At 44.6% G+C, this 19,100-nt stretch overlaps 1 protein-coding gene and 1 pseudogene across 1 annotated transcript in view; both read right to left on the bottom strand.

The window, feature by feature from the left end:
• Positions 1-19,100, bottom strand: part of LOC126188784 (uncharacterized) — a 401,269-nt gene that overhangs the window by 290,998 nt on the left and 91,171 nt on the right. Inside the window, exon 3 of the mRNA XM_049930397.1 lies at positions 15,872-16,063. Coding sequence (XP_049786354.1) covers positions 15,872-16,063 — 192 coding nt within the window. The remainder of the gene's footprint in view (positions 1-15,871; positions 16,064-19,100) is intronic.
• Positions 9,228-9,345, bottom strand: LOC126189341 (5S ribosomal RNA; annotated as a pseudogene).

The raw sequence follows: 19,100 nt of genomic DNA, 5'->3' as shown, positions 1-19,100 counted from the left end.
AATTGTACAATGACTTGAGCGGTGGACGAGCGGTTCTAGGCGCTACAGTCTGGAACCGCGCGACCGCTACGGTCACAGGTTCGAATCCTGCCTCGGGCATGGATGTGTGTGATGTCCTTTGGTTAGTTAGGTTTAAGTAGTTCTAAGTTCTAGGGGACTGATGACCTCAGAAGTTAAGTCCCATAGTGCTCAGAGCCGTTTGAACCATTTGAACTTGATACGTTTCTTTGTTTTATAACACTTGATAAAGGGATAACGTAGCCCCGAAAAATGTCGTGGTAAATGCACCACACGTCTGACAACTGGTGCGTAACATTCTCAGTACTAATTTAAAGTACTGGAGATTTTAATATATTCGTTTGGCTACATTCAATGATACTCGATTAAACGGAAGTGAGATATTTTATTTAGCGAATAAGTAATGAAGTTTCCATAGCGAATTTATGTTTGGTCCGAGCACGAGAGAGTGATGAGAATTAGATAAAGTTATTCTTTCGTTACACTAATATTTTTGGATGAATTTAATTTGATGGTGACTCCATTCAAATTGATAATTATTGATTTTCACAGTAAGTGGGTAAATATTAAATTGGCTCCTTCACAGGAAGTATTGCGACATGAGCTCAAGGATAGCTCTGCAGGGCTGTTGTAGATGATTAGCAACAGCCACCTGAGACCAATCCAGAAGATCTGCAAAGTTTCCTAAAAATTCGCTTCTAAAAGCGAACTAGCTTTTTTTGAAAAGCATCCATTTAAGGAGACAATAGACAGTAATGACAACTACAACAGTGTTTCCTTACCTAGTTACTTAAGACAGGATCGAACAGGATCAGTCAGCCTCACTTTTGTTTGTTTTCTGGAGCAAGCACATCGAATATCCGAGTCAGGTAGTCAGTTTCCATCCCTTGTTAGGTGCCGCACTGACGACAACCTCATAGCGAGAGCACAAGCACGCAGAGGATTAGGAAAATGTGGGCTGCACTGTTCGCAGTCTATAGTCACCCCTCAGTTAACTTTAATTGTTGCATTGTTCTAAGGACAATCATTATCCAGTAATCATCCTACCTAATTGTTACAGTTTTGCTAAACATCAGTTCATTTCGTCCAGATACGCTCGTTCCACAGTACTATACAACTGGGCGGCACTCAGCTCTTGTTCGTGACGGAGCGTACATTCCTCGCGACGCGGATGAATCTGGCACAAACTGCCTCAGAGACTGCTGCACAACAGAATATGTATCGAGATACTTCGAAAGAGTCATGTTCAACAGGCCGGATTCCGACAAAACCGTGTCTAGATCCAGTACATTCATTGGCAACTTACACTGAAGCTGGCTTGCAAAGACAGCTACATTTATTGACCAGTCTGCAGCTTATCATAACGTATGGAGGCAGGGTATTTTCTATCAGCTGCTGGGTGTAACATGCTGCAGAAAAATTGCACAATCTCTTAACAGTATGTTGACTGACATACCACTTCAAGCAGTTACAGCTAAAAGCAATAGTGACCAAAAGACCCTCAACTATGGCTTACCTCAAGGCTCAGTCCTAGCTCCGCTACTATTTAGCTTTTAAACTGCAGACATGCTAGCCGCTCAGTCCAGGACGTTTTGTTATGTTATTGGATCATAGTAACACAACTCGAAGATATTTTTACAAAAGACGTAAGTAAAATGGCACAATACTTTCTTAAATGTGGACTACAGCCGAATCCTTACAAAATTTAACCCGGTTGCTTTCATCTGAGTAATATCCTAGCCAACCGAGAGCTAGACATGTATTGCGAGGATAATCGCCTGGTCCATAACAAATGTCCTCGATACCTTTGAGTTACACTTGACAGACTGCAGCTAAATTAAGATCAAGAAATAATGCTCTGCATAAACTATGTGGTGTAACCTCCGGGATCAGCAGCTTCCACATTACCTCCGCCTTGTCTACTCAGCGGCAGAGTATTACAGCCTTGTCTGGATAAACAGCAGCCGTAGGAATCATGTAGATATACAACTAAATCAGTGAGTATTGTTACAGTCAGAATCAAATCCAGTCCAGTGTTTGGCTACCTGTCCTGAGCGGAATTCCGCCAGATAAACTGAGAAGAAACGATAATCTTCTGAGAGAATATAAGAAAATCTGCAACAACCAGGCGCTGTTAATTCATGAGGACATACATGCTGTCCAAACCAACAGATTCCATTGATAATATTACTTGAAAATACAGCTCTTCGGTTGCACAGGTAAAAAATTTTCAACTTTACCTAGGTTTCAACTGCTCTGAGGCAGCCTTCATCAGCAGTAAAAAAAATTTACGTTACATAGAGTAAATAGTTATGAAATGGTTTAGAGCAACAGTGCTCACGTTAAAGGTAAGAATATATTTGTACATTATAAAATTTTCCTAGGAATGCACAACTTGATTAAGGGTCGCGTGTGCGGCCGGCACTGTAAGCAGCAGCAGACTGACGAAGAGCTGCATTTTCAAGTAATATTATAAATTTCGTCTACGATTGCTGCATTGTCGGCCATGTTAAAAATTGTAAGATTCCATTGAAGTCATCCCTCAGTCAAACAGCTAGCAACCTGGCGGACCATAGCTTCAATCTCCACGAAGCTTGGAGGCAATAGTGGGGCATTAACACTCCAGCAGAGGTGCATAGATTTCTCCTTACCATCAACAAACCATGGGAACTTTATATGACACAGAAAACATGGAGTATACTTAACAGGATTTGGACCAACTGTCGGATCTTACCCACTCGCCGCTAATAGGGTGCCTACGGGATGCAGCGTTCTCGGAATGCTATGCAACAACTTCAAACAAGTAACATTAGTAGTTTTATTTCTAGAAAGCAGCTGACAATACTCAACTTTGGAGATACATCAAATGTCGTTAGCGAGATTGGCGCTGAGCACTATGAGACTTAACATCTATGGTCATCAGTCCCCTAGAACTTAGAACTACTTAAACCTAACTAACCTACGGACATCACACAACACCCAGTCATCACGAGGCAGAGAAAATCCCTGACCCCACCGGGAATCGAACCCGGGAACCCAGGCGTGGGAAGCGAGAACGCTACCGCACGACCACGAGCTGCGGACCGTTAGCGAGAGGCGACATTAAAACAGTAAAGTTCTTGCTGTACACGAAGTCCCTGGAGGTTGACGCACGTCCCAGGTAACTATGGTCCGCGATCCAGTGCTGATATGAGCGGCCGGGGCTAGCAGGAGCGTCGCTTTTATTCACGCCTTGCAGGGGACGCGCCTGGCGCTGCGCAATCCATTTTCGCGTACCATTGGCCGCCGTTTCTGAGCCGTGCTGCGGCTCGCGTTGGTGCCGTTGGCATCGTTTAGTTGGTATAGTTACGATTGTCATCTTCTTCTTGTGTTCATTGGCGCCACTCCGTTTGCAAGCGTTGTCTGTCCGCTAGTGGCAGCAGCGGCGGTTGTTGATATCTAGTAACGGTGGTACTATCTTTGGGGCGACGTTGTGGTGTTTCCGTGTCGTGTGAGTCGGCAGTCCGGTTGGCAACGTACGAGCAGCCAGGTCCGCGAAGCGCATGAACACGCCGGGACCACTGGCGGCACGCGTGCACTGTCGGATGGAAGGGCTGTGGTCGCGAGGGGTACAACCTCGTTGTCAACCGGACCCAGGAAGTTTAAGTTGAGTGGGCCTTAATTCAAGTAGTGAAACCTCCACCATTGTGAAATCTCGCCATTTGCTTGCGTGTTGCTGCTCGCAGTGTCGCCGAGACGAAGAGCAGCGAGTGGAGCGTTTGAAGAAGGTGAACTTAATTAGCCTCCCTCCACTTCTTATTATTAATTGTTGCATTCTATATGTTATTATTTGTGAAGTTCAACCAGTGGTATTTTCCTGCCTAGTGGCCGCTAACAACCCAGTTACCTGCCCTGGAGCTTAGCGTATGTTACGGCAGTGTACTTTTCCTCGCCTTGCCGCTGCTGTCTGGTAAAGCTTGTAGTTCGAAAGCTTCCTTGGTTTGTGGGTCGGGTGGTGATTTTTTTTTCCTTCTCTGGTAGTAGTGGTTCCTTTCTGCTTCTTGATGCTCTAAACACTGGAGTCTGAAGACGTAGTGCTGACCGCTGGTTCCGGTTTGAGTGTGTTATTCCATCGTTGCATTGGTCATCGCACGTTAGGTAGATTCGGCAAATGATTATTGGTCATGCGTTTAAACTGCTACTAGTCTGAGTTGCCATCTCGTGAAGTGAATGCAACTCTTGGCTGCCTGTCTCATCGCTTGCGAAGTTTTGAGGGACTTTCCCAGGTCGATCCTTGGAGTAACGTCTGCCCCTACCCCCTTCCCCCTTGGTTTGGTCAGATTTGATGATTGTTTTTTTATTTTAAAAAATTTAATGACTGTAATTTCAAGTATGAAGATGTTTAACTGTTTCTTAAAAGGATTGCTAGTCAGGCTTTCAGCCGTGAAACAGTTTTTAAATTATTACTATTGGGGCCTTCAGCCGAGAAATAGTTGAATTGGTTGTCATTAAGGCCTTCAGCGGTGGGTGTTACTTGTCTTAAAATTTTAATTAGACAGTTGTGTTCTAGCAGTGAGATTTTGATGATAGATCTTTAAAAATATTTTAATAACTGTAATTGCAAGTTGAAGTAGTTACCTAGTTCTTAAAAGATTGCTATTTAGCCCTTCAGCCGTGAAACAAACAGTTTTAAAATTATCACTATTGGGACCTTCAGCCGAGAAATAGTTTGAATTTGTTGTCATTAAGGCCTTCAGCCGTGGAACACTTACTAATTTATTGTCACCTTTTATTGACTGTTGTTTCCAAATAAAGTGTACGTGACTGAAGAATAAACTAACCAACAGTAACTGATTACGACTCCGTGGACAATCGCAACCCAGTCCTGCCTTCCTTGGTACCAGGTCTCAGTTTCCTCACCGCGTTCTCTGGTCTTGCACTTCCGCATCTTCATTCCGGCGTTTGTGGTTACGCCAGAACACCAACCACGATAGATGCAGTGATCTACCGTACAGTTGGGGAAGGACTACCACTGCAGAAAGCACTTGTACCTCCCAAGGACAGATTTACTCAGGCACATTGTGGAAGAGTGCTCTCCAATCTCGTACCCCGCAAAACCCCTCGAACTTCTTGGACATTGCAGCAGCTGTGATAAATAATATATTGTAAATTTGTAAATTATGTACATATTTTGTTATCTAGTATCTGTATTTCTAAAGTGATGTGTAATTGCTGTACGACTAATATAATAACGAAAGAAATTTTCAGCAATACGTGAAATATTATGCTTAGCCTTTTAGCTAACACTTTCTCTTGCATTGATACTTCACACGAGAGCATCAAGTCCGTACGTGTTCACGTCTCCTAGTGAAGGTGACTATTAATCACCACGTCATGACACACGTATTCAAAATTTTATAGAGTTTATACCAGTAACCTCACTCCAGCTCGCCGTCTATCCTTTAAAAAAAAACTCTCTCTTATACAAGAGGTGCAAACCTCTGATTACTTCACAGAGGAGTTACTATGTTAAATATCTGACGTAAGGCTTGTAAAACTTTCATGGCTGAAAACGCAAAAACCCTTATGATGCCGGTTGTATTAGTCTCGGATTATTCATCTAACGACCGATTAAAACGTGAAAACCAAAAGGGTGTCAATCCCTCTATATGTTCACGTAAGACCTTTTAGGCAAATAATACGTAGTGCCAAACTATTTATTCAAGACTTGATAGTAGTAAAAGCAATGTGTACAACCAAAGTCTTTAAACTGTTGTTTAAAAAATAACTTCGAGCAAATATTACGGTATCAAAAACTGGATGAGTATTGTCTGGGAAATCTGCGCTCTGTTTGAAGAAAACTTAGTTTTTCACGCTTATCAATGTTCATGACATATTTTCTGAAATATGTGTCACAAGATAATTTTGCAGGTATATCCAGTGGTATATGTGAACCCTGTCTGCACGATTTGTTGCGGATAGAGTTTATAGTATGCGAGTAGAAGCGCTAAATTAAAACGTCGTGCCTGAAGTTTTTTACTACATGAAGAGCAAAATGCAGTAAGAAATAAAGTTTTTTCCTTTCATTATTTTGTGGGAGGGGGCGGGTGGGGATAGAGGGGTGTATCAGCGAGAAAAAGTTTGAAATGACGACTTTTTAAATTTGCTAAGTGCTCTCATTGTCAAATAGTGGATCAAATGACTCTGAGCGCTATGGGACTTAACATCTGAGGTCGTCAGTCCCCTTGAGTTAGAACTACTTAAACCTAGCTAACCTAAGGACATCACACACATCCATGACCGAGGCAGAATTTGAACCTGCGACCATAGCAGCAGCGCGGTTCAGGACTGAAGCGCCTAGAACCGCTCGGTCACAGAGGCCGGCGTCAAATGGTGGATCAATATAGTCTGGGTAATTTCCGCGCCGTGAGTTACGTTCCCTCTAGATATACACACAGTTTCTAACTTTAATACTTGACTTACTGTGTTAAACCTTTAACTTATTGACCAGTAGATTATGGCAGCATTTTAAATTTTTAAATTGGGTCAACAATTATATGAATTACTGGTTAACTAATTTTTTGATCCCTGGAAGTTGTTAGATAGGAGATCTGCAACTGTATCGGGTATCCGTCTCAGCCGTTTTAGTATACAGATAACTGCTCACACACTTATTACAAAGCGAGCGAGGTGGCGCAGTGGTTAGCACACTGGACTCGCATTCGGGAGGACGACGGTTCAATCCCGCGTCCGGCCATCCTGATTTAGGTTTTCCGTGATTTCCCTAAATGGCTCCAAGTAAATGCCGGGATAGTTCCTGTTGTGGGTTGGCAGGAGAGCCAACACCGTATTATTAGAGGAAGCCGAAAGGCACGCGTTTTAGCTCACGCAGGCTGGCGTGAGGTCTGGAACAGGACAAGGAAATTAGACTTTAGAAAAACGGACGTAGCTGGTGGAATGCTTAACTTTAATCCATTAATGATGAGCGTCGCTCTTGACTGTACATGACTCAGTATCAATAGTAACTGGTAATGGCGCCTTGCTAGGTCGTAGCAAATGACGTAGCTGAAGGCTGTGCTAACTATCGTCTCGGCAAATGAGAGCGTATTTTGTCAGTGAACCATCGCTAGCAAAGTCGGTTGTACAACTGGAGCGAGTGCTAGGAAGTCTCTCTAGACCTGCCGTGTGGCGGCGCTCGGTCTGCAATCACTGATAGTGGCGACACGCGGGTCCGACGTATACTAACGGACGGCTACCACCTAGCTAGTGTGGTGTCTGGCGGTGACACCACAGTTCCTTTGAAAGGGCACGGCCGATTTCCTTCCCCATCCTTCCCTAATCCGATGAGACCGATGACCTCGCTGTCTGGTCTCTTCCTCCAAACAACCCAACCCAACCAACTTATTCCAAACGGTGGACATGTAGTCGACATTCTTCGTGGGATTGTCTGGAAGTGGCTATCCTACTAATGATACACAAGCCAATAATACGTCAGGTAACAAAACGTCCCAACAGTGACTACTCCTCAACCGTAACTCATACCTGCAACAATTGCATTCGCACTTTCAGGGTAAGCACGGTACCGACCCGAGCAGAAGGTGGGTCTATAAACAGTACGAAACAGGGAGCTCGGTAGGTAATACCCGATTCCCCCAGAAAGCAAAGCTGGTGAACAAACCAACAGACGAATGATGCACAGTGCATAGCGATCACACCATGTTTAAAATAAATATGGTACATACACCGAGTAGGAAACCTCCAGAGCAATTCGGCTCAAGGAACATAAAAGAACAATAAAGAAGATCGAAATGTATGAGACAGCAGAACTGTAATTTGTATGTAAAGCTTTCTTCCTCTCTTTCTCTCTTCTCTAATGTATATTATTTTCATCTGTAAATACAGCCACTTTAACTAATAGATGTTCTACTAGAAGTACACTGTCCAGTCACATTAACTTGACCACCGCCTACATACGGCGTTAACGTGGAATAAACACTCTCAGATGGCAGGTGGCAGCACTAGCAGTGGAGGACATAAAAAGCGTGTCGGAAACACGCGGAAGACATTGAGTCGTCGTCGTATGCGCAAATGGAGCAATTTATCTAACGTACAAAGCGGCATGATCATTGGCTTTCGGGCCAAGTGTGGAAGCATTTCTGAAATGGCTAAGTTTCTACATCTACATTTACATGGTTACTTTGCAATTGACACTTCAGTGCCTGGCAGAGGGTTCATCGAACCATTTTCATACTACTTCTCTACCATTCCACTCTCGAATGGCGCGTGGGAAAAAGGAACAGCTAAATCTTTCCGTTAGAGCTCTGACTTCTCTTATTTTATTATGATGATCATTTCTCCCTACGTAGGTGGGCGTCAACAAAATATTTTCGCATTCGGAAGAGAAGGTTGGTGATTGAAATTTCGTAAATAGATCTCGCCGCAAAGAAAACCGCCTTTGTTTCAGTGACTGCTACCCCAACTATCGTATCATGTCGGTGACACTCTCACCCTATAGGCGATAACACGAAACGGGCTGCCATTCTTTCCACTTTTTCGATGTCCTCCGTCAATCCTACCTGGTAAGGATCCCACACCGCCCAGCAATATTCCGGCAGAGGACGGACAAGCGTAATGTAGGTTGTCTCTTTAGTGGGTTTGTCTCATCTTCTAAGTGTTCTGCCAACAAAGCGCAGTCTTTGTTTCACCTTGCCCACAGTATTATCTATGTGGTCTTTCAAATTTAAATTGCTCGTAATTGTAATTTCTAGGTGTTTAGTCGAATTGACAGCCCTTAGATTTGTGCGATTTATCGTATACCCAAAATTTATCGGATTTCGTTTAGTACCCATGTGGATGTCCTCGCACTTTTCTTTGTTTAGTGCCAATTGCCACTTTTCACACCATAAAGAAATTCTCTCTATATCATTTTGTAATTGGAATTGATCGTCTCATGATTTTATTAGACGGTAAATTATGATAAACTGTTCGCTTGCTGCCACTGTTAAAGTATACCGTGCATGGCAAAATAGCATTCCGTCTTCAGACCACAAGTGGCCCATAGGGACCATCCGACCGCCGTGTCATCCTAAGTTGAGGTTGCGGATAGGAGGGGCATGTGGTCAGCACACCGGTCTCCTTGTCGTTATGATGGTTTTCTTTGACCGGAGCCGCTACTATTCGGTCGAGTAGCTCCTCATTTGGCATAACGAGGCTGAGAGCACCCCGAAAAATGGCAACAGTGCATGGCGGCCCGGATGGTCACCCATCCAAGTGCCGGCCACGCCCGACAGCGCTTAACTTCGGTGATCTCACGGGAACCGGCGTATCCATTGCGGCAAGGCCGTTGCCACTGCATGACAAAATGGCGCTGTCTAAAATCGGTGCCGTGGCAATTGTGGTGCATCACGGCCACAGATGATAGGGGTGAACGACGGTAGCGAATAGAGTTGCAACTGGCCACCCAGATGTAGCAAGGGGCTACCAATAGTGTCTCCTCAACGATTGTTCAGGGAATGTTGCTGCATACGGGCCTCCGCAGCAGGTGCCTCTTCCATGCAACAATGCTAACTGCAACTCATTGGCGACGAAGGCTGGAAGTTGAACGCCAGTACCTCAATTGGACGTCCACTGAGCTGCGGCAGCTGGCCTTTTCAAATCACATTTTGGGCTCCATCGGAGAGATTGGCATTGGCGTGTTCGGTGCGAACCGTCTGGCAGCCTTGCAACAACCGTCGGTCTGGGGAATGTTTTCGTGTCATTCCCTGGGTGATCTCATCATTCTAGGAGGCACCATGGATCAACACAAGTATACATCTATACTTTGGGACCATGTCCAACCCTATACGCAGTTTGTCTTCTCTCGGCACGATGGTATATACAAGCAGAACAGCGCAGTGCGCGTGCGTGGTTCGACGAGCAGCATGATGGATTTACTGTCCTTCCTGGCCATCAAACTGGCCGGATTTGAACTCAATCGAGAATCTGTGTGATGACCTCGTTCGGGTCGTTCGCGCCATGGATCCTCAACCGAGAAACCTAGCAAAGTTGGCCACGGTACTCACGGTGCCTTCCAGAGCCTTACTGACTGTCTTCCCGCACGTCTCGCAGCGGCCCTCGATGCAAAAGGTGCTTATTCATGGTTTTGGGAGCTGGTTACATTAATGCGATTGGGTAGTGTGTAAACATATGCTGACCCTTTGCTCACATGGCTGATATCGTATATGAAAGATATCTGACCCAAATGAGTTGCCACTGACCCTATATAACAGGCCTTATTTCACGAAAACACGTACTTATACAAAGTTGATATACTCTTCCTACGGGGTCAATCAATAAACTACTCTCCCAACTTATTTGAATAACAAGTGATAAAATGGTTCAAATGGCTCTGAGCACTATGGGACTTAACTTCTGAGGTCATCAGTCCCGTAGAACTTAGAACTACTTAAGCCTAAGGACATCACACAATTCCATGCCCGAGGCAGGATCCGAACCTGCGACCGTGGCGGTCGCGCGGTTTCAGACTGAAGCCCCTAGAACCGCTCGGCCACTCCGGCCGGCAACAAGCGATAAAGAATCAGTTATCTTTAAAGGTAATGATAAGGGAAAGGATTATTTCGCCCCAACGCTTCACTTCAGAGTTTGGATTTATTGTCACACCCTTCAGTGCAAACCACAAAACACGCAAGTGTAACAATGAGAGAATATTTGCACTCGTAATATTTTATATATAACTTAAAAATTACTTAATAAACAATAGGAATCTATGATTACTCCTTTAAACAAACATATATTTAAGACCATAAACGATAAGGATCAACTGTTAGTAAAGTCCGATAGAACTAGAGCAAGGATCACCTTTTCAGTCTCTGAATAAGGTCGGCAGGTGACATATGGAACAATCAGACGTACATTAAGTGTTACACCGTTAAGGACGATCAATCATTAAGAATTATAATCACAGATTTAAGAAAATTCATCTAAAGCAATTAACATCAATAGCAAATAATTAAATCACGTCACAACAAATGCATCAAAACCAAGTCTTTCAATTCTATAACAATGCTGGATCGTCGAATACGCTGGACTACCGACACAGAAGACTAAATTTTACCAAACAGCAATTTCTCCAAACCAAGAACTATCTTAATAGCGTACAATCCTTAGGTTATCCAGAACTACTCTAATTCGCCTTTCTTGGGCATAACGGTGCAGTAGATAATTAACCTCTTACTTCACTCTCCTGGAACACTGAGCGGCAACAGACGCTCGGGCAACTCTTACCCCAGCGTGCATCGGGGATGGGGATGGCTCCACCAGGAGGAGGAAACATTTACCCAAACTGGAAAGGGAACTCGTCTAACACGAGCCACTAGGTTTGACGAAGACTAGTTGGTGATTTTTAATTATTACTCAAAGCTTGCTGGCCAGCGGACGAAAATTACAGATGCAAAGGTAGCTTTATTTGCGCTCACAAGAATTGATAACTTCTGCAAATGAGATTTCGGCAGAACTACCGCCGTAGTATCAATACGGGAATTCGGGACTGAGGAGAGTAAGTCAACAACGGTCTCTACCCAACAGACCCAACATTTCAGACAGACCGAGCAACCGACATCAGTCGAGGCTAGGAGGATTACCAAATAGAAATTCTACACTACCGTAAATATAACTAAATAGAGCACTTAAATGTCACGGGGACCGAACTCCTTAACACAAGAATACATACACAATAACAGTGCCGCCTGCACATCGTGGCCGTGCAGTAGCGTTCTCGCTTCCCACGCCTGAGTTCCCGGGTTCGATTCCCGGCGGGGTCAGGGATTTTCCCTGCCTCGTGATGGCTGGGTGTTGTGTGCTGTCCTTAGGTTAGTTAGGTTTAAGTAGTTCTAAGTTCTAGGGGACTGATGACCATAGATATTAAGTCCCATAGTGCTCAGAGCCATTTTTTTGAATAACAGTGCCTAAAGTTAAATATACTTACGTACTAAAACACAACAGATATTAGCGAACATTAACATGATCTCACATTTCAGACATCCATAAAATTATTGGCTACAGTCCACTCTATTTCTCATCCATACAGTACAACGTTATTTAAACATTTAACAACGTGCTTATCCAAACAGTGATCTGCGCCGTCCATGGGAAAACAACGGCTTGCAGAAGGTCAACAGCCAAAAAAAAATTTTTTTTTTCTTTTCTTGATGACGCGCGCCTTAAGTAAGTCAGCATGGCGTTCAAATACACGATCATGCAAGGGGGCGGTAACACACACGCACGGCAATTTCCGATCACAAACTCAAAGCGGAGAAACGTTGCCACACACTTATTAATAGCTGCCAGAACACCGGGAGATCGGCCCCTCCAGACGACGACCGTTGCACTAATTACAGGGTGATTCAAAAAGAATACCACAACTTTAAAAATGTGTATTTAATGAAAGAAACATAATATAACCTTCTGTTATACATCATTACAAAGAATATTTAAAAAGGTTTTTTTCACTCAAAAACAAGTTCAGAGATGTTCAATATGGCCCCCTCCAGACACTCGAGCAATATCAACCCGATACTCCAGCTCGTTCCACACTCTCTGTAGCATATCAGGCGTAACAGTTTGGATAGCTGCTGTTATTTCTCGTTTCAAATCATCAATGGTGGCTGGGAGAGGTGGCCGAAACACCATATCCTTAACATACCCCCATTTGAGCAAGGATAAAATCACAGAAATCGATTCTTTTAATGTTATCAGCTGCAGACAGTGCTTGAACCAATTTCAGACGATAAGGTTTCATAACTAGCCTTTTTCGTAGGACTCTCCATACAGTTGATTGTGGAATTTGCAGCTCTCTGCTAGCTCTGCGAGTCGATTTTCCTGGGCTGCGAACAAATGCTTGCTGGATGCGTGCTACATTTTCATCACTCGTTCTCGTCCGTCCAGAACTTTTCCCGCTGCACAGACACCCATTCTCTGTAAACTGTTTATACCAACGTTTAATACACCACCTATCAAGAGGTTTATCACCATACTTCGTTCGAAATGCACGCCGAACAACTGTCGTCGATTCACTTCAGCCGTACTCAATAACACAAAAAGCTTTCTGTTGAGCGGTCGCCATCTTAGCATCAACTGACGCTGACGCCTAGTCAACAGCGCCTCAAGCGAACTAATGTACAACTAAATGAAACTTTATAGCTCCCTTAATTCGCCGACAGATAGTGCTTAGCTCTGCCTTTTGTCGTTGCAGAGTTTTAAATTCCTAAAGTTGTGGTATTCTTTTCGAATCACCCTGTATATGAAAAATCTTAGTTTCAGTGACGACACCACCTTCTGGAGGTTATTGGCAGCCGCAGACGGACTTCATAGCTTTCCCAGCCCATGAACGGAAACCAAGCGTTGTCCACAGATTTACGGCCTCTCGTGTCCTCACGCCCTGGGTTTTTGGGCCCATCCAGACTTAGCATAGAGGGACCGAGCGTCCCGCTGCAGAACGGTTGTCCAGGGCCAGACACTCAACTGCCTCCTCCGCCCTCGGCACGGCACACAGCGCCTCCTCCCACGCTGGCCGCGGTGGTCTAGCGGTTTTGGCGCTGCAGTCCGGAACCGCGGGACTGCTACGGTCGCAGGTTCGAATCCTGCCTCGGGCATGGGTGTGTGTGATGTCCTTAGGTTAGTTAGGTTTAAGTAGTTCTAAGTTCTAGGGGACTTATGACCTAAGATGTTGAGTCCCGTAGTGCTCAGAGCCATTTGAACCATTTTGAACCTCCTCCCACCGGGCGCGCTAGCAGCGCGCTCGCAGAGGCTCCGCTACGCCGTCTAGGAAAGAGCGGAAACTCCAAACAGGAGTAAACCAAGGGAGAAACAGGAGCCGTGGCAAACGACACGGGTAAAAAATTAATTGAGGAATTCCACGAACAAAGTGTTGTCGTTGTCAAGTATACTGACATGTATTAAATAAACTCAACAGAAGATTTGGTATACACTTGGCAATTCGACAAAGAAAACAGTTTAATATTATATTCAGTTTTCATACCAGAACCTCTTATGACTACAAATTTCCTGAACATTGCATACGCTGAAAACGGACGTGTCCCAATTTACCTCACGTCTCGAACAAGCCCACTCTACCTTCTAGCACTGAGGAAAAAAAAAAACCTTGAAAATTTCTACTCTTCTCTGACTAGTGAGAACATAGCTCCATCCATCTGGACATGCAATTAAAGGAAAAAGAAATAAGTATGTTTTTTATTCCAGTCTTTGATCACAATAGCCGGCCGGAGTGGCCGTGCGGTTCTGGGCGCTACAGTGTGGAACCTAGCGACTGCTACGGTCGCAGGTTCGAATCCTGCCTCGGGCATGGATGTGTGTGATGTCCTTAGGTTAGTTAGGTTTAATTAGTTCTAAGTTCTAGGCGACTGATGACCTTAGAAGTTAAGTCGCATAGTGCTCAGAGCCATTTTTTTTTCACAATATCAATTCTTTTGACGATGACCGGATCAGTCTATAATGACCATGCTCAGATCTTTTCTACACCATGTCCTAAAGTATTTTGTATTCCAATTCTTTTGACAATGACCGGTTTTAGTCCGTAATGACCATCCTCAGATCTTTTCTACACCACGTCATAAAGTGATAAGGCCATAATGGCATCGTCAAAACATATAGATATAGTTAGCACAGCATCGTCACATAGATCTAAAATAAGGTGTAGAATAGGCCACATCGTCCACACAGTCGTTATTGCTACTGGCTACTATATCATAAAACTTAACTTTATACGTAAGTTTAAGGTGGAGAGGGGAAACAAGAAAAGGCTCAAATCAAATGGCTCTGAGCACTATGGGACTTAACATCTGTGGTCATCAGTCCCCTAGAACTTAGAACTACTTAAACCTAACTAACCTAAGGACATCACACACATCCATGCCCGAGGCAGGATTCGAACCTGCGACCGTAGCGGTCACGCGGTTCCAGACTGAAGCGCCTAGAACCGCACGGCCACACCGGCCGGCAACAAGAAAAGGGATACGGAGGGATCAGCGCTGTCAGCTGCATTGGGACATTACACGGAATCGGCGGCGATGATTGAGAACGTGTACCGGGAAGGGATTCGAGCCCGGGATCTCCTGCTTACCAGGCAGGTGCGGGCGGTAACCACTGCACCATCCGAGAGACAGCGTTATCACATCTGCACAGAACACCCCGGCTCGCTTCATGGCCTGTCCACATTCCCATCTAGCGCCACCTGTCCGTAGTCCCTATCTATTTCCTCCATATTCGCTCTTCCGAGATTCCCAAAGGAGGTCGGTGTGTTTGTGAATCCGCACTGAAGTGGCGCAGTGGCTACCGCACCTGCTTAGTAAGCAGGAGATCCCGGGTTCGAATCCCGACCCGGTACAAGTTCTCACTCGTCGCCGCCGATTCCGTGTACTGTCCCAATGCAGCTGACAGCGCTGATTCCTCAGTTTCCGTTTCCTTTCTTCCGCTCCACACCTTCAGTTTACATATAATGTGTAACAGCTGAGGATACCGCACATTCACATAGTTTCATATAGAATTTACTGTTTTCTTTAAGCATTTAACAGGAAACTGTCGAGGCAACTACGGTCTGAAAATAGTGATTTCTTAGTATTCTGTGAAAGTGTATGTGACTAAAAGCGTTTAAACATGTTGGTCAAATTTAAAGAGCTGACACATGAGGAATTTCTACTGCCTACGTCATACGTCTCGCGTAGAGGTAAGAGAGGAAGCGTACAGACAATCAGTTTCCCTCGCCCCACATGCTGATGGTATCCGACAAGGAGCAGGTAATTTTGGCAGCCACGCGGCGTACAGCGCTTTGCGGAGTATGAGGGTAGAGGTGCGGACTCACCGCCCTGTGGGAAGAAGCGCGAGTAGATGCCCTTGAAGGTGTCCTCGCGCACGACGCCGGTGGGGCACTCGGCCTTGAAGCCGCGGTAGATGCGCTTCAGCTCGTCCTCGGTGAAGCGCGTCGCCTTGCACAGCGCCTCCAGGCTGTCCGGCCGGTAGCGTGGCGGCGTCTCCAGGTCCTCCAGCTCAGGGTCTGCAACACCCGACACCGCCCCAGCCGCTCAGCCACCCGTCTCACACTCCGAAACTCTAAAAAACACTTTGTGGCCTTTCTGACACATTGCGGGCCATCATGTACACTGACGGAAGAAAGACGCAACACCAAAAAAATTGTAAATGTAGAGCAACGAAATTCCGGGATTATATTTGTGTAGAAAACATATTTACGTGATTTACGTTGCAAGATCACAGGTTAATGTTACAGCGAGATAAGTCATTGCAAATGTGAAACGCTGGTACGTTAAGCCTTCGTGCGTTACATTTAGAAAAAAAATTGGGGAAAAGTTTTTTGTGATGAATATTTACTGTATATGTTGCACTTACGCCATATCCATTGCAAAAGTTCTTTTGAAGCTATTGGTTAATACATAAAATAATGATTCCAAATGGCATCATTAGAAATTACATAATAATTACTCAAAAAAATGCATACATAACTGTATTGTAAACTTACCGTATTTCTTTCCGTTGCCCTTGAGGAACTACATAAAGTTGGTTCCATAACCAAGAATTTCACTATACACAGAATAAAACTAAACACAAAAGTTATTGTTCACTCACAAATGCAGTAGCACAACTCACGACACCTCTCTGTCCTGCACTTCAAACAAACGGCGAGTCACGAAAGCAAACGCCACTGTGATCAGTTGGCCAAACTTGGAACTACGTGAAGCGATGCCAAACGGTATCATTGAAGCATTGGGAAGCTCAAAAAAGCCAGGAATACTTAATGATGCCATTTGGAATCGCAGACGCAGAAAGGGTTAATAACCGGTATAACTGAAAGAATGTTGACTGCAAGCATGCATTGTATTGTACAGGTGCCGAATGTCAGGTTGTGGGATGGAGTTCCATGCCCGTTGCACTTGGTCGGTCAATACAGGGAGGGCTAATGATGGTTGTGGATGACGCTGGAGTTGTCGTCCCATGATCTCCCGTATGTGCTAGATTGTAGACGGATCTGGTAATGGAGCCGACCAAGGCAGCATGTCGACAGTTTGTAGAGCATTTTGGGTTACAACAGCGATATGTGGGCGAGCGTTATCCTGTTGGAAATCGCCCTCTGGAATGCTGTTTCTGAATGGCAACACAACATACAATGTAAGCTTTCCTCGCCGGTATTGTCTTCACTTAAAACTTCCGGGCTGATAGGCCGTGGTCGAAGTATAAAACACTCTCCTGACGTTTCGTCTCCGACTGCGGGAGACATCCTCAGAGGTAAAGCGGCGAACTGCGAAGAGAACTCGACGAAGCGCTGATTATATAGGCAGTACAGAGGGCGCCACAGTCGATCACGTGGCGTCGGCTATGAGATTGTCTCTGGTAATGCCAACATTCTCGATTGAAAGTAATCGATCGTCACGCTTGCGGTGCAACGCTGACATCCAAATTTTATCCAGTTTAACACCTTCGTCTTTCCTGTTAAAATTATTACGATGTTTATCAATCTCGATAGCCTCTCTATACAAGCGTGCATAATAATGCGAGGTTTTTGATATGACACTCGTCTCGCTGAATTTTATTTCATGATCACCTTCCTGGTAAACATGTTCCGCTACGGCCGATTTATCCGTGTGACCCAGGCGGCATTTCCTCTTATGTTCAACAAGACGGGTGTTCACACTTCTCTTTGTGGTACCGATGTAAACCTGTCCACAACTACAAGGAATTTTGTATACCCCCGGTGTAGCCAAAGAGTCTCGTGCATCTTTTGCCGACCTTAAATATTCTTTTATTTTTCTGGTGGGTCTGAAAATAGTTTCCACCCCATGCTTGCCTAAAACTTTCCCAATGCGGTCGGTGACCTTACTAATGAACGGAAGAAAAACTTTGCCCTTGGACGACTGTTGTTCGTCGTTACTCCTGATTCTCTGCCTAGAGCGAAGTGCTCGATCTATATCCTTGCTAGAATAGCCATTCTTCACGAACGTTGACCGTAGATGTTCAATCTCATCTTTTAAATAAACAGGTTCACAAAGTTTGTACGTCCTGTCTACCAAAGTTTTCATTACACCTCTTTTTTGTCTAGGGTGGTGGTTTGATTCTTTGTGTAGATAACGATCAGTATGTGTAGGCTTTCTATGCACCTTATGGCCCAACGTTCCGTCCCGTCGTTTAATCACAGACACATCCAGGAAGTTCAATTGCCCATTCCTTTCCGTCTCCATAGTAATTTGGATTTTCGGATTAACGCTGTTTAAATGTGTCAGGAAGGCATCCAATTCCTCTGCTCCGTGTGTCCATACTACGAACGTGTCATCGACGTAGCGATACCATCTGGCTGGTCTCTTACTGGCAGTCTGCAACGCCCGTTGTTCAAAAGTCTCCATAAATAAGTTAGCCACAGCAGGACTGAGAGGACTGCCCATAGCCACCCCGTCAATCTGTTCATAAAAATCATTATTGTATTGAAAGTAGGTTGTGGTGAGGCAGTGTCGGAATAATGTCACAATATCGGTAGGAAAAATATCCGCTATGCATAAGATAGCTTCGTTTACCGGAATCATGGTAAATAATGACACAACGTCAAAACTGACGAGGATATCATCCGGGCTCACGCTCATTTCCTTTAACTTGTCAATGAAATGAGCTGAATTTTTAATATGACTGTCCGTCCTACCAACATAAGGCTGCAGCATTGAGGCAAGTTATCTAGCTAACTCGTGTGCTGGTCCACCCATAACGCTGACAATTGGCCTCAGCGGAATCCCAGCTTTATGAACTTTGGGTAAGCCATAAAGTCTAGGTGGATATGCTTCTGTTTTACAAAGCAGCTTCTTATTGTCGGAGCCAAATGAAGACGCTTTCACCAGTCGATTTGTCATTCTTAAAATCTTCATAGTCGGATCTTTCTGGAGTTTTTTGTAATTGGAGGGAACTAAAATGTCATTGATTTTTCCATGATAGTCCTCACTGTTCAGTATGACGGTGGCATTACCCTTATCTGCATTAAGAACAATAATGTTTTTATCTCCATTTATATCCCTCAGCGCCTTCCTTTGAGCCTGCGA

Source organism: Schistocerca cancellata, chromosome 5 (genome assembly GCF_023864275.1).
Source record: "Schistocerca cancellata isolate TAMUIC-IGC-003103 chromosome 5, iqSchCanc2.1, whole genome shotgun sequence".
Classification (NCBI taxonomy): domain Eukaryota; kingdom Metazoa; phylum Arthropoda; class Insecta; order Orthoptera; family Acrididae; genus Schistocerca; species Schistocerca cancellata.
Note: the sequence above shows the minus strand (reverse complement) of the source record. Positions and strands in the feature narration are given on the sequence as shown.